Raw genomic sequence first — 19,562 nt, 5'->3', positions numbered from 1 at the left:
TATCAGTCTTTTATTATTTATTATTTTCCCATGAACAAAGTAAATTTTAATCAGTAGATCTCGGAATAATAATAAGTTCAACAATTGGATGTGTTAAAAAGGCTCCTGTGCAGAGATAATTTTATAAATGTGCCCCTGCTATGTACTGTGTAATGCTGTAGAAACAAAAGGAACATATACTCTGCTGTTAGGGATGGCGGAACGTACTAAATATTAAATAATAGAAAGTGCATTCGCCGCCCGGGGTCCACTGTGCAGTAAGTGTTAAAACCGCTGCTAGACAATGGCAGACGCGCTATATTTAGGTATAATGCACACGGGTTCAACATCACCCAATGTGCGCAGAGCGTACTCTGTTAACTCACAGAGGCGCTGTAACATAAACATAAACACCGAGCCTGTTAGACTCACAGGTCTCAGCGAAATTGCACACACGGTATCAGGTAACAGGACAGGGTCCAAGACAGGGGACGGTGTCCGTCTAGACCTACCATGCGTGCGGCGTCGCAACTGCGGATGCCGGTAAGTGCTGCTGAAAGCAGAGCGGCAGCAGACACAGCCGCTATGCGATAGTGCTGTGAGAGACGTGACACCACCGGACGCTAGCGTCGAGGTGCGGTGTGCACAGTGGCCTAAGGTTTGCCACTGACTGGCGCTGACTCTTTCTATGGTTCCCGATCCACATGCATAATATCAGAGGGAGGGGAATCTTAATAAGTCAGTCACCAGAATCATACATCCATCACCATTCACACATCTAGCAAGAAGAGTCTATACTATTGCATGGCCGAACGGTCATGCGCGCTTTTTATAGCCGGGACCTTCCGGAAGCTTCCAGATCTCCGAGATGGACCAATGAGATCTGGAGCAGGACCTGGGCACATGACTCCCGATCTCCAATGGGAGATCGTCTCGTGAGCATGCCCAGTAGGAGAACAGAGGGACTTAATCTCTGGAGCGATCTGCTGCAAAGCAATCTCCTCTGCAGTAGATAGACAGCAGGAGACCGCAGAATGTGAGGCTCTGGATTCCTGCAGAGCAGAAGCAGAAACCTGACGCCTAACATTGCCCCCCCTCCTAGGGACCCCTCCCCTCTGAGCCTTCCAATCCACCACCTTGTGCCCATCAGAGGCATAGGCCTCAGACTCGTCCAAAGGCAAGTCTGAAGTCCCTGCAGATGACATGGAAAACCTGGACACGTGGAAGGTATCAGAGGCGGCAAGATCGCCAGGTTTAAGAAGGGACGCGTGGGAGACAACGGGAGCGGAAAAATTGCCAGGAACAGAAGTTGAAGTGGAACGCCGCAGTGTATCGGCAGGTGTCATCACTCTCTGTTTAAGGAAACTATTCCGAGCACAAGAGACACATGCCCGAATATATTTTTTAGTGTCCCAAGCCCTGTGCTGCCACCAATAAGACCCTGCCAGGAGTTTTGTGGTCTGCATGTAGCCACAGTGACCACCCACCCTGGACGCATGTGCCCACGCGAGAACCTTCGGCCGAAGGTGAGGGGGGACAAAGGTCTTGCCCGGTGGCACAGAGTTTGGCCATTGCGGGGTGCCGTTATACAGGGGAGCAGAGTGCTGACAGTGGTAACCGCGAGTGAAACTTAGTGCCGGACGCACCTCGAGACTGGCGCAAGACACCTCCATGGGCTCTGGGGGTGAACACTCTGGCTCGGGTAATTCCGGAGGTTCAAAAAGGTTGGGAGCCGAATTAGCCTTCCGTCTGGTTTGAGCACGCTCCAGCCCGCGCTCCGAAAAATGGAGATCAATGCGGGTGGCAATGGCAGTCACCAGCTCTTCCAGACATACAGGAACCTCTCTGGTAGACAGAGCATCCTTAACATGCTCCGCTAAACCTCTCCAAAACACAGGGATGAGGGCTTTATCAAACCACTCCAGCTCGGAGGCCAGTGTCCGAAAATGAACGGCATACTGGCTGACCGAGAGGGATCCCTGAGTTATCACTAGGGTCACGCCGCCTCCGCCTACTCACCCGGCCTCCGCTCCCACGCTGCAGGCCCCCGCCGCCTGACAGCCACGGCGGTCCTTTCTGACAGGCTCGTGGCCGACGGGGTCTCTGCATGCAATGCGCATGCGCCATAGGCTGCGGCCGCACCTCCCTCCTGTTACTTGTGCTCCGGCAATGCCCTGACCTGAAAGCACCTACGGACCAATGGCAGACCTGACAGGGCCACATCAGGCTGCTCCCCCCTGAGGGAGGCACCTGATCGTTGTGTTTGCTAGCACACTGGGCCCTGTTTCCTCGTGTGCTCTCTGCAGTCTCGCAGTCCTGCCTTCCGTGGTCCCTGCAGTAGCCCCGCAGTCCGGTGCTCCGTGGGTCCAGCTATCTACACTCCAGTCCTGCCTCCGGTGTTCCTGCTCCACCCTGCTATCCTCACTCCAGTCCTTCAGTCCTGCCTCCACTGTTCCTGCTCCATCCTGCTATCCACACTCCAGTCCTTCAGTCCTACTCCAGTCCTGCCTCCGATGTTCCTGCTCCATTCAGCTATCCACACGCCAGTCCTTCAGTCCTACTCCAGTCCTGCCTCTGGTGTCCTGCTCCATCCTGCTATCCACACTCCAGTCCTACTGTCCTACTCCAGTCCTTCCTCCCATGTTCCTGCTCCGTCCTGTTGTCTATGCTCCAGTCCTGCAGTCCTACTCCGGTCTAGTCTCCAGTGATCCCGCTCTGTTGTCTACGCTTCAGTCCTGCACTCCTACTCCAGTCCGTCGTGAGCCGCCCCTCTCGGTACCGGCTATCGTGGTACCCGAACCCCTGGGCCTGCTCCTAACGATCCCTGTATTGGGGTCGGCTCCACTTGGCAGCTCGCCCTGGGCCACTCGGTGCCACGGTCCAGAGGGTCCACTCCTGGAGATTTGTCTCCTGACCAGCCGTGGTAACAGCTAGCAGCTGGTGAGAGGTGTCGTGCATGACCCGTGGTCTCAGGAAGACCTGCTTGATAGATGTTAAGAACTGAGCAGCGGTCCAAACCTCTGGGTCACCTCGCTCACATAGTGGCGTGGCCCACTCCAACACCCTGCGCGACAGTAGGGAAACAATAAACCCCACCTTAGCCCATTCCATAGAGAAACGCGCAGCCAGTAACTCCAGCTGGATAGAACACTGGCTCACGAAACCCCTACAGGAGGCAGCATCGCCAGAAAATTTATCGGGCAACGGGAGGCGCAGTGGAGGACGTTGACATACGTGAAACCGCCTCTGCAATTGCTTGTACAGCAGCCTCAGTAGACTTCGCAGCTGAGATAGCACTCTCAAGAGTAGCCAACCGGCCCTCTAGCTGCTGAATGTACTGTAGGAGTTGCTGCTGGTCTGCCATTACTAGCCAGACCCTGGCGTTAGTATAATGTTAGGGACGGCGGAACGCACTCAATATTAAATAATAGAAAGTGTGTTCGCCGCCCGGGGTCCACTGTGCAGTAGGTGTTAAAACCGCTGCTAGACAATGGCAGACGCGCTATATGGCGGTATAATGCGCACGGATTCAACGTCACCCGATGTGCGCAGAGCGGACTCTGTTAACTCACAGAGGCGCTGTAACATAAACATAAACACCGAGCCTGTTAGACTCACAGGTCTCAGCGAAATTGCACGCACGGTATCAATTCACAGGACAGGGTCCAAGACAGGGGACGGTGTCTGTCTAGACCTACTGTGCATGCGGCGTCGCAACTGCATACACCGGTAAGTGCTGCTGAAAGCAGCGCGGCGGCAGACACAGCGATAGTGCCGTGAGAGACGTGACTCCACCGGACGCTAGTGTAGAGGTGCGGTGTGCACAGTGGCCTAAGGTTTGCCACTGACTGGCACTGACTCTTTCTATAGTTCCCGATCCACATGCATAATATCAGAGGGAGGGGAATCTTAATAAGTCAGTCACCAGAATCATACATCCATCAGCATTCACACATCTAGCAAGAAGAGTCTATACTATCTCATGGCCGAACGGTCAAGCGCGCTTTTTATAGCCGGGACCTTCCAGAAGCTTCCAGATCACCGAGATGGACCAATGAGATCTGGGAGATCTTCTCGTGAGCATGCCCAGTAGGAGAACAGAGGGACTTAGTCTCTGGAGCGATCTGCTGCAAAGCAATCTCCTCTGCGGTAGATAGACAGCAGGAGACCGCAGAATGTGAGGCTCTGGATTCCTGCAGAGCAGAAGCAGAAACCTGACGCCTAACACTCTGCTATAAGTAAGTAAAAAACAATAATGCATACAAATAGCATAAGATACTGCAAATACTGTTTTTTATTAAAAAAAGGCTAAAAGTCATCCCACCAGCGACAGGGTGTACCCAGTCAGGACGGTCCTAACCTCTAATATTAAAAATTTGTCTTGTGCCAAAAATGACCTCAATGTGAATAAGGGCTGAGCAGGACTGGGGCCCGACTATAGACACCCAGCAATGAGAAGCTATATAAATGTAATGCCCAGTTCAAGGAAAGGGAGATCACATTGTTCTGTATAAATATGTGACTTCAGATTTTGTTATACTACTGTATGTTAGGGTTGCGGATTGCACTAAATATAAAATAAGAGACAGTGCGATCGCAACCCGGGGTCCACCGTGCAGGGATGGTAAACTGCTGCTCAGTAATGGCGGAGTGCTAACAAAACACCGGCGGGTTAACTGCAGACTCGGTGTGTATGGAAGCGAACTCTGTTATTTCACAGAGCCGCTGTAACAAATGCCGGAGCCTATTAACGTCACAGGACTCGGCGGAGAGAGCGCTAGTGTACAGTCTCAGGACTCAGCCCCACAGATGCTGGGTTAGAGTCCTTCTAGACCAGCAGCTGCGGTGCCAGGAAGAAACTAAACTAAACAGAAACCGCACTAAAGTGCATACAGTGCCGTACTGGCAGACGCCACTAACCAGCCTAGACTCACGACTGGAAAGCGCACTCTAATAGTACGGAAGTGCACACAGCACCGCTCTGACAGGCGCTGCAGTAGATGCGGTACAGTGATGCCTTATAGCTTGGCGCACACTCGCGCTAACATGTGAGAGGAGCTGGGAGCACTGCGGCGCTAGGCAGTGTCATTACTTGGCACTGACTTCAAACTCTAAACCATACTAACATGCGTATCAAAGGGAAGGAATTTCATAATGAGTCAGTCAACGCTTCACAAGCATCCATCATCACACACACCACTACAAATTACTGTCTATACTAGCACATGGCCATGCTGCCATGTGACTCTTTTATAGCAGCGACCTTCCAGGGACCTTCCTAGTGGTCCAATGGGAGCAGCAACAGGACCTGAGCATTTGACCTCTGACCTCCAATGAAAAGACTTCCCATGGGCATGCCCAGTGAGCCGAAAGAAGGACTTAGTCCCAAGAGCTGCTATTGCAAGTTACTATAGCTGAACCCTGATTGGCAGCAATAACCAAGCCAACAGTAGTAGACTGAGCAAGATGCCAGGAACGACGTCTTTGCTGAGCAGGCTCCTCTGTGGCCGGAGAGGAATGGGAAACTGCGGAAGGCAAGGGTCAGGATTCCTCCTGTGCAGAGGCAGGAACCTGACGCCTAACATACTATGCATAAAGAAAAGACCTGAGTAGTCTATAATGCTTGCTATTTTTTACCATCTTTTCAGTTAGCAATTAAAAGGTTAACCGCTGAGAACTGTCAAATTTTAAGATTTTTTTATCTACTGTATAACACGGTACAAAGATATATTTTTCCTGGAACAATAAGGTGAAACCTTAATGTTAAAAATAATAAGTGTTTGGCATTCTCATGACCATGTTCATTGAACAACACAGCTGTCAGGTGACCCGGGACCAGGGGCTCCTTCCCTGTCTCTAACACTAAAGGACGCCCTAGCTTGCCCTACTCCCCGTGATACTTTGAAAGGTGAAGATACCGGATCCTCCACTCTTGCCTTATCTCCTGATTTTGCCCTCTGTTCTCTTCCCTCACCCAGAGAAGAGGGGCGCTACTGTGCACTATAGTACACTAACCCGACAAACAAGGCAATACAAACACAGGTTAACAGAAAACTTCAGGCATACAAAATATTCACTCACATATAACAGAGAAATGCACCGGGGTGTGAAGGTAGGAATAAATAAAAATAGAGACGGATGGGGAATTACCACGCATACAAATCAAGCAACAGTCACAGATAACTCCTCCAACTCTCTTCTTATAATAACTCCTCTCCCTCGATTAGCCATGCAGCAATAAAGCTAGCTCTGATGAGGATTTGTATCAGAGTCCAGAATATAAAGAGAAAAGAGGTGGTAACCGAGCTAAACCTGTCAAAATTCTTTTGGGAAACATGGCAAATAAGGCAGCACAAGTCAGATTGATATGTAAACTGTAAAACACGTGTTTAGCACTCTTGGTTGAAATGGGCATATTTTTCTTATTAAAAAGATAGGCATAGCAACTGCATTGTGAAAATTTTAAAAACGTTTTCATTTAATCCTATTCTGGATATAAATATAAGCATGTAAGAAATGTGAGAAGTTCAATGTGTCGAATAATGTCACCCCATTTCTTTAATAGCTTGATCTTGGTCTTCAAAATTTGCTCAGAGACTAAAATGTAATCATAAGTAAAAAAAAAAAATAACAAAAAATAAAATCTATTGCAAATTTATAAAACAATTAACATTGTAGAAAATCAAATTCTTATGATCGCAGATAAATGAGTATGTTACTTGCTTTGCTGACATATTTTTAACATTTATAATTAGCTGGAAATTGTATATCGTTCAGGCAGCTTATGACCCATCACTCTACAAATTAGAACTAAATGGATATTTGAATTAAATACTAATATAGAAAACTACAGTATGTAATGGCATTATCTCAAGGATAGAATTAACAATATTAAAAATGTAATTTAACCAAAACATAAGTTGCCTATCGTAATTTTCCTTCTCGCACCACAAACTCCACAATCACATACGGTATAATACAGTTCTTTGGACATTCTAAATATTTTGGGTTACAAAAAGAGCTGTGATCCTCTTTGTATTATATTTATAGAAACTTTACTTGGTGATTCTAATATATCTTCCCATGTCTCCTGAGCTATAGGACCCACATCCATCTCCCATTTTCTTTTAACCATCTCCACTGGATATCCTTGGTTGCCCTAGGACCCCCAGCAGAATGAATTTTTTCATTACTGATATTAAACATTCAGTTCTTTTTGCACAGACAATATGGTCAATTACCCCAGGAGTAGATACTATGATCAACCAAGCTCTCCTTTGCTTTCGCAGCGCGTCATTTACAGAAACAAACAAGTCTGATTGTTGAAACCCAAATTCCTGTCTAAATTGTTTAAAGGAAGAAAAATGACCCCACAGCGTACAGCTGATAAACATATTTCAGCCCTTTTTTATCCCATTCCAAAAATCCTTCCAACTGATGAAATTCCGACAGATAGGGGTTATTCCAAAGAGGCATATATTTTATACATCCTTACATGTTTAGCTACTTTTTACACATCCACCATATTTCATGGATCAGTATTACTATTTGAGTCCGTCTAACCTGTTATTTGAACCTAATAGCAAAAAATGCTATTAACCTGCAGATATGGGGTTAATCTGCAGGTTAATAGAATTATAAATCTGCCCAATGCCTGCATTTAGCAGAACACTGCCAGGAAAAAAGCTAACATTATTTCTCCAGGCAGCATTTGGCTTCCAGTCAAGTGGGTTGAGTATACAGAGTGGTGGTTGTAACTGCACCCTGGGCCCTATATACTAAGAGTGGTGACTAAACCCGTGCCAGTGTGGGGAAGGTGACTTGACGGACAGACGTGACTGGTAGTAGGAGGGGATGGTTTGTGCACTAGAGACGGAGATTGACAGGATAGAAGTGTGGCAGCTGGGAAAGGTGGATAGGAGAGTGCAGTACCTAGAAATGACCACAAGATGGCAAGGGGGAGTAGTTCAGGACTCAACAGCAGCTTAGGGCTTGAGAAACGCTTAGTCATGGGGGGGCGGGGAGATAGGAACCCAGGAGGGGAATTCCCGGTGAGAAAGGGGATAAATAGGACTGGTTGGGGTTCCAGGTAGGCTAGTCCTGGGAGGAGCTCGGTAGAAGATGGTGAAGAGAGAAGAGCTTACTTTAAATTTACAGTGCCCAGTGTATGCAAACAGTGATAGTACAGTACATTTTGTGTATCTGGTATCTGGCAAATGTCCTAGTAATTTATGGTCACATGTAAACTTATCATCTAGACAGTATTTTGCTGTGGTCTAATTGTTACTTCTCAATACTCAAAGGCAAAGGTGGAAGCTTCTTTGTGAGTTGCCAGCATAGCATCTGTCTCCACAGTACCTAGAAATGTATGTCTTTGCATTTTGTTAAGGCCTCTTTCACACTTCAGTTTTTTGCCATCAGTCACAATCCGCCAAAATTTGAAATTGGCGGATCCGCTTTTTCTTGTTGCGGATCCGCCAATTTCCCCATTGGGATACATTAGTGGCGGATTTTGACGGATGGTCGTCCGTTGCGTCCGATATTCGGCGGATCCGCAAAATTCTTTGCGGATTCTGTCTGAGGGGGACGGAGAATGTAACGTTTTTTTTCGCCGTCAAAATGGCGGATGACGGCGGATCCGCCGTCATCAGCCATGCGGTAGAATGGGGCCCTATGGGCGGCGGATCCGCCGGGATCCGCGATTTTGCGGAATCCGCCGGCAGGATCCGCAAAATCGCACTGCGCATGCCCAGAAAAAAAGATACTTTTCCAGACAGTCCCAAAACTATATAAGATGGGCTAATTGGGCCCAGACATGCAGTAGCAGCCAGACAGCAAGCCAGCCAGACCACCACCAAGCCTGCAAGACAGCCACCAAGCCTGCAAGACAGCCACCAAGCCTGCAAGACAGCCACCAAGCCTGCCAGACCACCCAGCCTGCCAGACACCCACCAAGCCTGCAGCCACAGCTATCAAGAGGCCTGCCAGTACCAGCTTTACCAAGTGTGAGTATACCTATGACATTTCTGTGTATGGCCTGCAAGCGTGTGTGTGTGTGTGTGTGTGTGTGTGTGTGTGTGTGTGTGTGTGTGTGTGTGTGTGTTTGTGGTCTGCGAGTGTTGCATGTCTGTTTTTTTTTTTTTTTATATTTTTTTTTTCTGTTGCTTGTGTACTGCATTTTATTTTCATACAACTGTAATTATATTGTATTTTTTATGCTGTGATTGCTGCGATTGAGTGGTGTATGGTATGTGGTGTAATTGGGCCCAGACAATCCGGCACCAGCAACACTGAATACTCCAAGCAAGATATCCGACTCCAGCCTGCCTGACAGAAGATTCAACTAGAGCTATAAAACCTGTCTGCCCATCTGCAAGTCTACCACCTGCAAGACCCCTGGAGCGTGTGTGTGTATGTGTGTGGCCTGTGTGTGCATTTTTTTTTTTTTTTCTTTCCATTTTTTTTTTTTTTTTCTGTTGCATGTGTACTGCTTTTTATTTTCATACAACTGTAATTATATTGTATTTTTTTATGCTGTGATTGCTGCGATTGAGTGGTGTATTGTATGTGGTGTAATTGGGCCCAGACAATCCGGCACCAGCAACATTGAATACTCCAAGCAAGATATCCGACTCCAGCCTGCCTGACAGAAGATTCAACTAGAGCTATAAAACCTGTCTGCCCAGCTGCAAGTCTACCACCTGCAAGACCCCTGGAGCGTGTGTGTGTATGTGTGTGGCCTGTGTGTGCATTTTTTTTTTTTTTTCTTTCCATTTTTTTTTTTTTTTTTTTTTCTGTTGCATGTGTACTGCTTTTTATTTTCATACAACTGTAATTATATTGTATTTTTTATGCTGTGATTGCTGCGATTGAGTGGTGTATTGTATGTGGTGTAATTGGGCCCAGACAATCCGGCACCAGCAACATTGAATACTCCAAGCAAGATATCAGACTCCAGCCTGCCTGACAGAAGATTCAACTAGAGCTATAAAACCTGTCTGCACAGCTGCAAGTCTACCACCTGCAAGACCCCTGGAGCGTGTGTGTGTGTGTGTGTTGCATTTTTTTTTTTTTTCTCTGTTGCATGTGTACTGCATATTATTTTCATACAACTTTAATATTGTATTTCTTGCTGTGATTGTGTGGTGTAAAGGCTGGTTTCATATTTGCACTTTATAGCGCAGGGATAACCTGCACACGTCCACCACTAATCCCCGTCCCATCTGGTCATCACCGCCTACTAGCACACATGGACGCTTGCGATCTGCACACCCTATCTTTAGTATGGGGTGCGCAGATTGCAAGCGTTCATGTGCGCTAGTAGGCGGGGATTTGTGGCGGGCACTTTTGAAGGTGTGCCCTTGCGCGCCAAACGCAGCATGTTGCATTTTGGCGCGCACGGCACACCTTCAAAAGTGCGCAGCACACTGTAAAATCCTGCCAGCGCACCATCTGTGCACCCTATGATAAAGATAGGGTGCGCAGATCGCAAGCATTCATGTGCAGTAGTAGGTGGGGATTTGTGGCGGACGTGTGCAGGCCATCGCTGCGCTATAAAGTGCAAATGTGAAACCGGCCTAAATGGTATTGTATGTGGTTTGTGCCCAGACATCTGGCAACAGCCACACTGAAGAAACCGAACCAGACATCAAACACCAGCCTGACTGATAGAATTTCAAACTCCGCTGCAAATCTTCCACCTGCAAGACACCTGGAGTGTGTAGCCTGGCTGTGTGTTATGCGTGTTTGCGTTTTTTTATTTTTCATGTATTGTGGTATTTAAAATAAAGAGCAGAGTAGCTCCTATTTTTTGGAAAAAAAAAAATAATAAAAAAAAAAATAAATAAATTGTTTTGAAAAAATCTACTTTGTATCATTTTAAAAAAGGTAAAATTAAGTTACCATAAAGGTAATTGAAGTGTTCTGGTATACAAGTGTGGTTAAAAGTGAGATTGCAACATACCATGAAAAAATGGGTATACACAACTGAGTTTCAGGGAATTCAAAACCATGCAAACACAGTGGGTATACACAGAAATTAAACACCTTCAATCACTGGTTACATACTCTGTTGAGAGTTTCAGGGAATGCAAACACTGGTATACACAGCAATTACACACTACACGCCTTCAATCACTGGTTACACGGTGAGACCTTTAATCACTGGTTACACTCTCGGTGAGAGTTTCAGGGAATGCAAACTGGTATACACAGCAATTACACACCTTCAATTACTGGTTACACTCAGTTACAAAACACAAAGAAAGTAGGTTTACACAAAATATTAGACACCTTCAATCACTGGTTACACTCTGAGATAAGGGAATGTAGACATGCAAACACTTAAAATTGCGTATAATTAGTTTCAGGGAATTACACATACAAAATGTGGTTTGTTTTTTTTTTGTTTTTTTTTTTAAACTTTCATATCATTTTCTTTCAGTTCACACAATGAAGCGCCACCATACCGGCAGACACGGCCAGCCCAACCGTAGCAGAGATTCAGACCGCAGCAGGGATCAACGCAGCAGACATGACCGGTCAGACCGCAGCAGAAACAACCCTGACCGCAGCAGAGAGGAACAGCCACACCGCGGCGTACAGGCAACCATTAGTTTCCCTGTAAGTATAAAGACCTGAAAGCTTATTATGATCCTTTGTATAGTAGCTTAACAAGTCTCTTTATACTTGCAGATCACTTCAAGCACTACCAGCAGGGTAGCAGCAGAGAGAGCCAGCCAGGCTGCAGCAGAGAGGCCCAGCCAGACCGCAACAGAGACTGCCAGCCAGGCTGCAGCAGAGAGGCCCAGCCAGACCGCAACAGAGACTGCCAGCCAGGCCGAAGCAGATACTGCCAGCCAAACATTTTCCCTGTAAGTATAAAAGCCTGAAAGCTTATTATGATACTTTGTATAGTAGCTTAACAAGTGTGTTTATACTTGCAGATCAGTTCAGGAAGCAACACAGCTGCCCCAAGCCGTAATGTCTTCTCCTGAAAGCTCCCCCTCACATCATCAGCGAGCTGAGGTAAAAAAAATTTTGTTTATTTTTTATTTAAAATAATTTTTTTGTGGTTAAAAACACTATCCTATTATGTTTTAACAGGAAGCTGATTCAGAGGAGCTTCCAGGAGGAGACGTGCAGGGTGGAGAGACACACGGAGGGGGTGCGCAGATTGTAAGTTTAGCACATACACAGATACATAATGCTACACCCAACACAAACATTCATCACAGTGCACACCATAACTGCATCCATCCAAACATTTTTTTTTTTTTTTCCCACAGTCTTCAGAATCCGGTGCCCGCACTAGAGTGACTCCCAGGACATCCCAGGGTCGTCAAGGTGATGCCTCTGGTGGTCGGCAAACGGTAAGTAACCCTATTTTGATTGTTTAAATGAACATCATGTGTTTGAATATAATGTAATTTTTTGCTTTTTGTTTTGTTTTTTATCTTCACAGGTTTCACAGCGTGCTCCCCGCAGACATCAGGAGGAGGGTGTCATTATTGATAGTGATGACCTCATCCATGAGGTGGAAATCCGGGAGCCACTGTGGAACATGGCAAACCGTCTTCATGCCGACCAACCAACCACACGACGGCTCTGGGATGAAGTCTGTTCTTCAGTTATTGACAACTGGGAGGAACTCAATGCGAGGGCCAGGGATTTTGTGCGTAAGTATTACAACTTCAGTAACTTATATTTCCAGCATGTGAAGTGTTGAATACTAAACCTTTTTTTTTTTTTTTTTTGCTTCACAGGTGACAGGGTTATCACACGGTGGCGGTCGCTCCGGGATCGCTTCAAGAGGGACTACAACAAAGAGATTCAGACCCCGAGTGGATCGTCGGGAGGACGCCGGGGACCCCAGTACAAAAACTACCAAGCCCTGGCGTTCCTGCGATCTACAATGGCGTGCAGAAGGTAAATATTCCCCAAACAATTCCTGTAGTAGAAATGTTTAACCAATTTTTTTTTCAGCAGACTTAAATTAAATATCAATATTTTTAATATACATTTTTTTCTTCTTTTTTTTTTTTTAGCACCATCTGCAGCACTCGGGAGTCTGCATCAGAGTTGCGTCCCTCTGGAGTGATCCCTAGTGAGACCGCCCCCGGTGACCACATCGAGGTATCCGACCCCTCTGTACCTACCCTCTTGTCTGATCCCTCTATCCCCTCCACCAGCACTGGAGCAGCAGGGCAGACTTCATCACATGAAGCTGCTGGTGACGACTTGTTCCCTGTTCCCCACCCCTCAGACACTGCCGCAACATCTCGACCAACTTTTGGTTCTGGCCGGCAGCGTCTGAGGAGTCAGGAAAGGATGACCTTGTCTGACTGTTTGAGTCTAAACTCAACTGTTCAACACGGTTTCCACACTTATGGACAACGGTTATCTTCTGGGTTGACCATGATCAATCAAAGTATCATGGAACTCAGAAGATACATGGAACAGATGAGTTTAGAATCAAACCAGACACCGAGACATACCTTTTTTCAATCTGTTGTCCGGCAAATGGAAGGTTTAAGTACTCACCAGCAGATGCGTGTGATGCAAGCCTGTCAGAATGCTCTAGTGGAAGTGCTTGCTGAAGCATCTCTTCCTCCCCCTGTCTATCCTTCCACAGTCCATCCTCCCCCTGTCCATCCTCCCCCTGTCTATCCTTCCACAGTCCATCCTCCCCCCGTCCATCCTTCCACCACCATCAATCACACAGCCGTCCCTCCTCCTACCACTCCCTCTCCTTTCTCTAGTTCCCCATTCCATTCTTCCCAGTACCTACCTTCCCCATTGCATTATACCCCAATGCCCTCGCCATACCCACCCCCACATACACCTTCAATGTACCCACAAACCTCGTCTGTCCATCCACATGTGTTAAACCCCCCTTCCACTTCTGGTCCTCACCAACTCCCTCCCCAGTCCCCTACCCCCCCCTCGATGTGGTCAACCCTGTTAACCCCCCCTCCAATACTATCTCCACCCAACATTATCATAGTTTGTAATTTTTCTGTTGTAATATACCAAAAAAAAATTAAAAAAGTAATATACCAAAAAAAATTAAAAAAGGTAATATTATACCAAAAAAAAGTTACCAAAAAGGTAATACCAAAAAAAGTTACAAAAAAAGTTAAGAAAAAAAATTAAAAAAAAAAAATACAGTTAATACAAATTGTCAGAAATAAACTTTTTTTTCAAAAAACTTTATTGTGATGTTTATTTTTTGCTTCTTTATTCAAATTACACCAGTGGTGTAAAAGGTAAACACAACACTTGTTAACACAACACACAACCCTGGGTAATATTTCACAGTACACCGGTGGTGTACAAGGTACAAAAAAACACTTGGTAGCACAACATTTGATAACCAACACTTGTGAACATTTCAAAGTGTAAAACGCTTGGTACACAGCACTTGGTAACTTTACGCTTGGTACACAACACTTGGATAACTTTACGCTTGGTACCCAACAATTGTTAACACTGCAAAGTGTAAAATTAACCAAATCACATGGTAAAACACAATGCTTGTGCAAAGCAAACACTTGGTAAAATTTCAGATAAAAAAAAAAAAAAAAAAAATTACTCACAATTGGTAAGAAGAAAATTATATCATGTGATATTGCCAGTCCACTTGTCCCTCTGGTGTAACAAAATAATCTGCAAAGGTATCCCTAATTCTTGCCACTGAACCAGTACTCCGAAAAGTTTGCTGCTCATAATCCCACAAGGTGGTTTCATACACATTTTCATCGATGGAAACTGGTTCCTTTGAAAGGACAAAATTGTGCAGGATTACACAGGCCTTTACCACCTCATCCACAGTCTCTGTTTTCATTTTCATGGCCGTTAACAGGACTCTCCATTTTGCAGTTAAAATTCCAAACGCGCACTCCACCACTCTGCGCGCTCTGGTTAACCGATAGTTATAGATTCTTTTCTGGTGTGTTAATCCACGACTACCATATGGCTTCAGTAGGTGTTTTGAAAGTTGAAAAGCATCGTCGCCAACGCACACAAAAGGCATTGGTGGGCCTGTTGTTCCAGGGAGTGGTCTTGGAGGTGGGAAGTTAAAATTGTCTCCATACAAGCGACGGCCCATGGTGGAACTCTTGAATACCTGTGAGTCGTTAGAACGACCGTATGCACCAATGTCCACGGCAATGAATTTGCAGTTTGCATCCGAAATGGCCATTAGCACAATGGAAAAGTATTTTTTATAGTTGTAAAACTGTGAACCAGATCCCATGGGTTTCACAATCCTGATATGCTTGCCATCCACGGCACCGATGCAGTTTGGAAACTGGCAGATATCTTGAAACTTCTCTGCAATCTCCAGCCACCTCTCCTGGATTGGCTCTGGGATGTATTCCTCCTGTAGAGAATCCCATAATGCCCGGCAGGTCTGTTGTACAATTCCAGCAATAGTGGAAATCCCAATCCGGAACTGGAAATGGAGGGAGGTGAAGGATTCTCCAGTTGCCAGGAATCTTAAAAAAAGGGAAAAAAAGTAAAATTAATACAAACTACAAGCCATAACATAACAATAAAAGCCTGCAGAATCTGAAACATTTTAAAAGGTAGATAACTTACCGAAGGGTCACCATCAAACGCTCCGCCGGTGATATAGAAAACCGCATGTAGGTGTCCCTTCTCCGGATTTGTTCTCCAACACGATCCACCAATATCTCAAAGAATTCCATCCGCATGCGCACGTAGTTGAAGAACTTGTCCGGATTCTCCCTCAATTCCAGGTACAGTGTGGAAAAAACGCCACGGGTGAACCTCTGTGCATTAATGGGATGAATCCACTGGCGCCGTCTCCTCATACGCAGGATTCGCAGTCTTCTTTTCTCCCTCTCGATAGCAATAATTGCCAACCGATTCAAGTGAAGATCCAATTCCACACAGAAGCTGTCAATACTCGCAATAACTCCTTCCAGACTCGCACTAACTCCTTCCATCGCTGCCACTAGCTCTAAAACCTTTCAAAGAAATTGTATCACAACACCCTAGATATATTTCTCCCTAGTTTCCAGCATCCAATCACATTTGAGAGCATTTTCCAAGAGCGAATCATATTTGGGAGCATCCCATTTTGGAGGTGTGGAAAAACGGATCCGCAAAAAAACGGATCCTACGGACGACAAAACGGATGCAAACTGATGGTACGGATCCGTTTTGTTGAGGATCCGCAGTAAAATCGGTATGGCGGATCCTCAACAAAACGGATCCGTACCATCAGTTTGCATCCGTTTTGTTACCATTTTTGCGGATCCGCCATTTTCAAATTTTTGGCGGATTGTGACTGATGGCAAAAAACTGAAGTGTGAAAGAGGCCTAACCAGTAGATAGAAAAATATTAGAGTTTGAGAGTCCTCAGTGATTGACACCTTTTAAAGGCTAACTGAAAGGATGGTACAAATAGCAAGCTTTCTAGACTACTCAGGTCTCTTCAGCAGGCATAGTATAACATCTGAAGAGTCACATAATTCTAGACCATAGGTGGAAGAAACAGGATTATATCTTAATTACCCAGACAACTATTTTGAACAAACCAAGAATAGTCTGTTATCTATACTTTTGCTTGTGTAAGCCTGTAATATTGACTTGAAAGCTGATATTTCATATAGCATAATGTGCTCTTTTCTTTGATGACTAGTGATGTTTGCTGATATGATAATTATGCAGTGTTATGGAGTCAGTTTGTTGACTCCGAAAGCAGAGAGGGAAAAGCTATGCAAATAGATTAAATAATCAAGTAATGCTACTTGATCTCATCACCATTCTTCCCCTTATCTATGATGCTGGACTGAAGAACACTTGTTAAATCTAAAAATAGGTTACATGCCTCTGTATAAAGAGACTCAGGACAGAGAGACAGAGACAGCCAAAGATTCTCCCAGTTCATCCAAACATGCAAGGGAACCTACAGGACTGCTGCCAGTACATCATGGCTCCATCATGAGGGACACGGATCTATCATTCTACAGGAAACAACCTAGGGGACCTTGGCCCCAGTTGGAAGAATACAGATCTGCTTCATTGATCATTGCTCAACCATAGATATGTTTGGAGAAGTCAGGTTGTGACCCTCGAGTCAACTGGTCTTGTGCCTCAATGGACTGTCATCTTCCTAAGCTTGTTGTTTTCTCCTGTCTATGTGTGTGCCACAGGTGGGGTAGTCAACCCTGGAAGATGAAGTCAGGTTGTGACCCTCCAGTCAACTGGCCTTGTACCTGAATGGACTGTCATCTTCATCCTCTCTGTGGGGGTGACACAGGTGGGGTGGTTGACCCTGGCAGCTGTGTAGTAACAGCTGCCATTATCCCGGCGAGTCAGCTGAAGGGTGAAACTCTGTAATGTGCTCCATCTTGGGGTATTTTGCTGGTACTGTTCTATGTGTTATCTGCCTGTTTTGTGGTTCAATAAAGCATTGCCACACTGTTTTACCCTCACCCTGTGATCTCTGAGTAGCGTTATGCCCACTTTAACGGGAGAGCGGGCATTCGGCTGGACAATCCCCGGTCTATGCAGTTTCGGTTAGCGCACCTGGGTGCCTACTGACCCGTGTCTCCACAACAGGACATAGGAATAGTTTAATAAATAAGACAAGTGATGTGAAGCAGAACTATCCATATGGTATAGGGAGAAATCAGTTGTGGCAATAAATATTGGAGCAGTTCACAGATACGGCGTGTAAAGTTTTATTGTCCCCTGATTTAGATTCAGTCCAGTGTTGTGATGCCCCCCAGGTCTGAGGGGCACATTCCTTAATTTACGTAAAAATACATAAATCCATGTGACACATTCACTCCTGCTTTGAATGTGTCAAAGATCATCATAGGTTTGTATTTCCAAAATCTTCTGTCTCTCTGAGATGTGAAGTTACCTTTAATTACCAGCAATTTCATGTCCATTATGTTTTGATCAGGGCTACAAAACTGTTTAGCCACAGCCGGATTGTAGGTTGTCAAAGAGTGAGCTAGATAAGAGGTGGGAAAAAAGTTCAGCATGGATATAAATACATATACAGACAATAGTCTGCATGTCAAAAAACTATGTGATTATATAGGTGTAACAACCCTGCTGGCATCACTGCATGGCCTCCCTTCCCCCGCACACCAACTTACTTTCTGCTTCAAGCCATGCTGTAAAATCTGTCTGTTGCCAGTCCTGTGCTCTGTGCTTCTGCTCTCCATGTTTCCTGACTGTGTGTATAGGGGGCAGCGCCAAAACTCTCTGGTTCTCACGCAGTCAGGGTGCACCTGTCTAATCTGTCCCTGACCAATCACCTAGAGCCCTTGACTATTTAGTTCTGCCACACCCACTGAAACATGGCCTGTGCAATGTCTAATCTCAGTTAGTATCTTGCTGCTGAGGAAGCCAGGCCCTGTCCTTTGTATTTCCTCCTCCTCTGGAGGAATACTTCTTGTCTTGCTTTGTACCTTGTCTGCCTGCCAGGAGGCTGAATATCCTGGCCCTTGAGTCTTGGTCCCAGTACCTTGTCTGTACTCTGTCCTACCTTAGTCTCCCTTTCTCCTTGTCTGTGGCTTCTTTCCCTGCTCTGTCTTTCCTTGTGTCCTCCCTGTCTGTGCATCTGCACCCTTGCAGCTCTGTCTGTGCATCTGCACCCTTGCAGCTCTGCCTGCTCTGCTCCCTTGCAGCTCTGCCTGCTCTGCTCCCTTGCAGCTCTGCTCCCTTGCAGCTCTGCCTGCAGGGCTCCCTAGCCGCTCTGCCTGCACGGCTCCCTAGCCACTTTGCCTGCTCGGCTCCCTAGCTGAGGCACGGTTCCCTAGCCGCTCTGCCTGCTCGGCTCCCTAGCCGCCCAGCTTACTCCGCACTCCTGCAGCTCCGCCTACTCCACACTCCTACGGCTCAGTTCCTAACCTGTTCCAACATATTCCACTTCTTCCTGCCTGTATCTATACCTGCACCTCCTGTGTGAACAGGTCCAAACCTGTTCCTTCATACACCACCTCTGCTTGCCCTGTGTCTCCAAGCCGTGCCTGCCTGCCCTGTGTCTCCAAGTCGTGCCTGCTTGCCCTGTGTCTCCAAGCTGTGCCTGCTTGCCCTGTGTCTCCAAGCCGTGCCTGCTTGCCCTGTGTCTCCAAGCCGTGCCTGCTTGCCCTGTGTCTCAGCCGTGCCTGCTTGCCCAGTGTCTCAGCCTGCCTGTTAGTCACACCTATCCAAGTGACTTGTCCCCGAGTGGGATCAGCAGCCACAGCCAGACACCACCCTGGAGTGGCACCCGACAGCTACCTGCCGCACAAGCCTGACCTCACCATCAGAGGCTCCAGTGAAGACCGAGGTAGCTGTCATAGTCACGCCCCTTCCAGGGTAGTCTGGTTTGTGGCACAGTGGGGCCACAACCCCCCGGCTCGCGCCATTCGGCCAAGGCGCGAGCATGACAATAGGAAGCAAGGTAAATTAAAAAGTGAAAGCCTGAAAAAGCCTAACAAGTGAGAAAAACATGTATAATGCAATAAGTATGTCACCTAGACGGTGACATTTCTTATAAAACCATAAATAAAGATTGATCATAAAGAATGGGTCTATAAAATGACAATGCAAAA

The 19,562-nt window shown here is 46.3% G+C and overlaps 1 protein-coding gene across 1 annotated transcript; it reads left to right on the top strand.

The window, feature by feature from the left end:
- Positions 1 to 8,811: 8,811 nt before the first annotated feature.
- On the top strand, positions 8,812 to 13,853 carry LOC141099798 (uncharacterized). The gene is made up of 5 exons (XM_073587867.1): positions 8,812 to 8,984; positions 11,423 to 11,601; positions 11,674 to 11,852; positions 11,925 to 12,006; positions 12,085 to 13,853. The coding sequence occupies exons 2-5, from the start codon at positions 11,431 to 11,433 to the stop codon at positions 12,295 to 12,297; spliced, it is 645 nt and encodes a 214-aa protein (XP_073443968.1). The 5' UTR covers positions 8,812 to 8,984; positions 11,423 to 11,430; the 3' UTR covers positions 12,298 to 13,853.
- The last annotated feature ends 5,709 nt before the right edge of the window (positions 13,854 to 19,562 follow it).

The sequence above is a fragment of the Dendrobates tinctorius genome, unplaced genomic scaffold (genome assembly GCF_039654945.1).
Source record: "Dendrobates tinctorius isolate UK_male_01 unplaced genomic scaffold, ASM3965494v1 ptg000102l, whole genome shotgun sequence".
Classification (NCBI taxonomy): domain Eukaryota; kingdom Metazoa; phylum Chordata; class Amphibia; order Anura; family Dendrobatidae; genus Dendrobates; species Dendrobates tinctorius.
The sequence above is the reverse complement of the archived record's forward strand: the minus strand, read 5'-3'. Positions and strand labels throughout refer to the sequence as shown.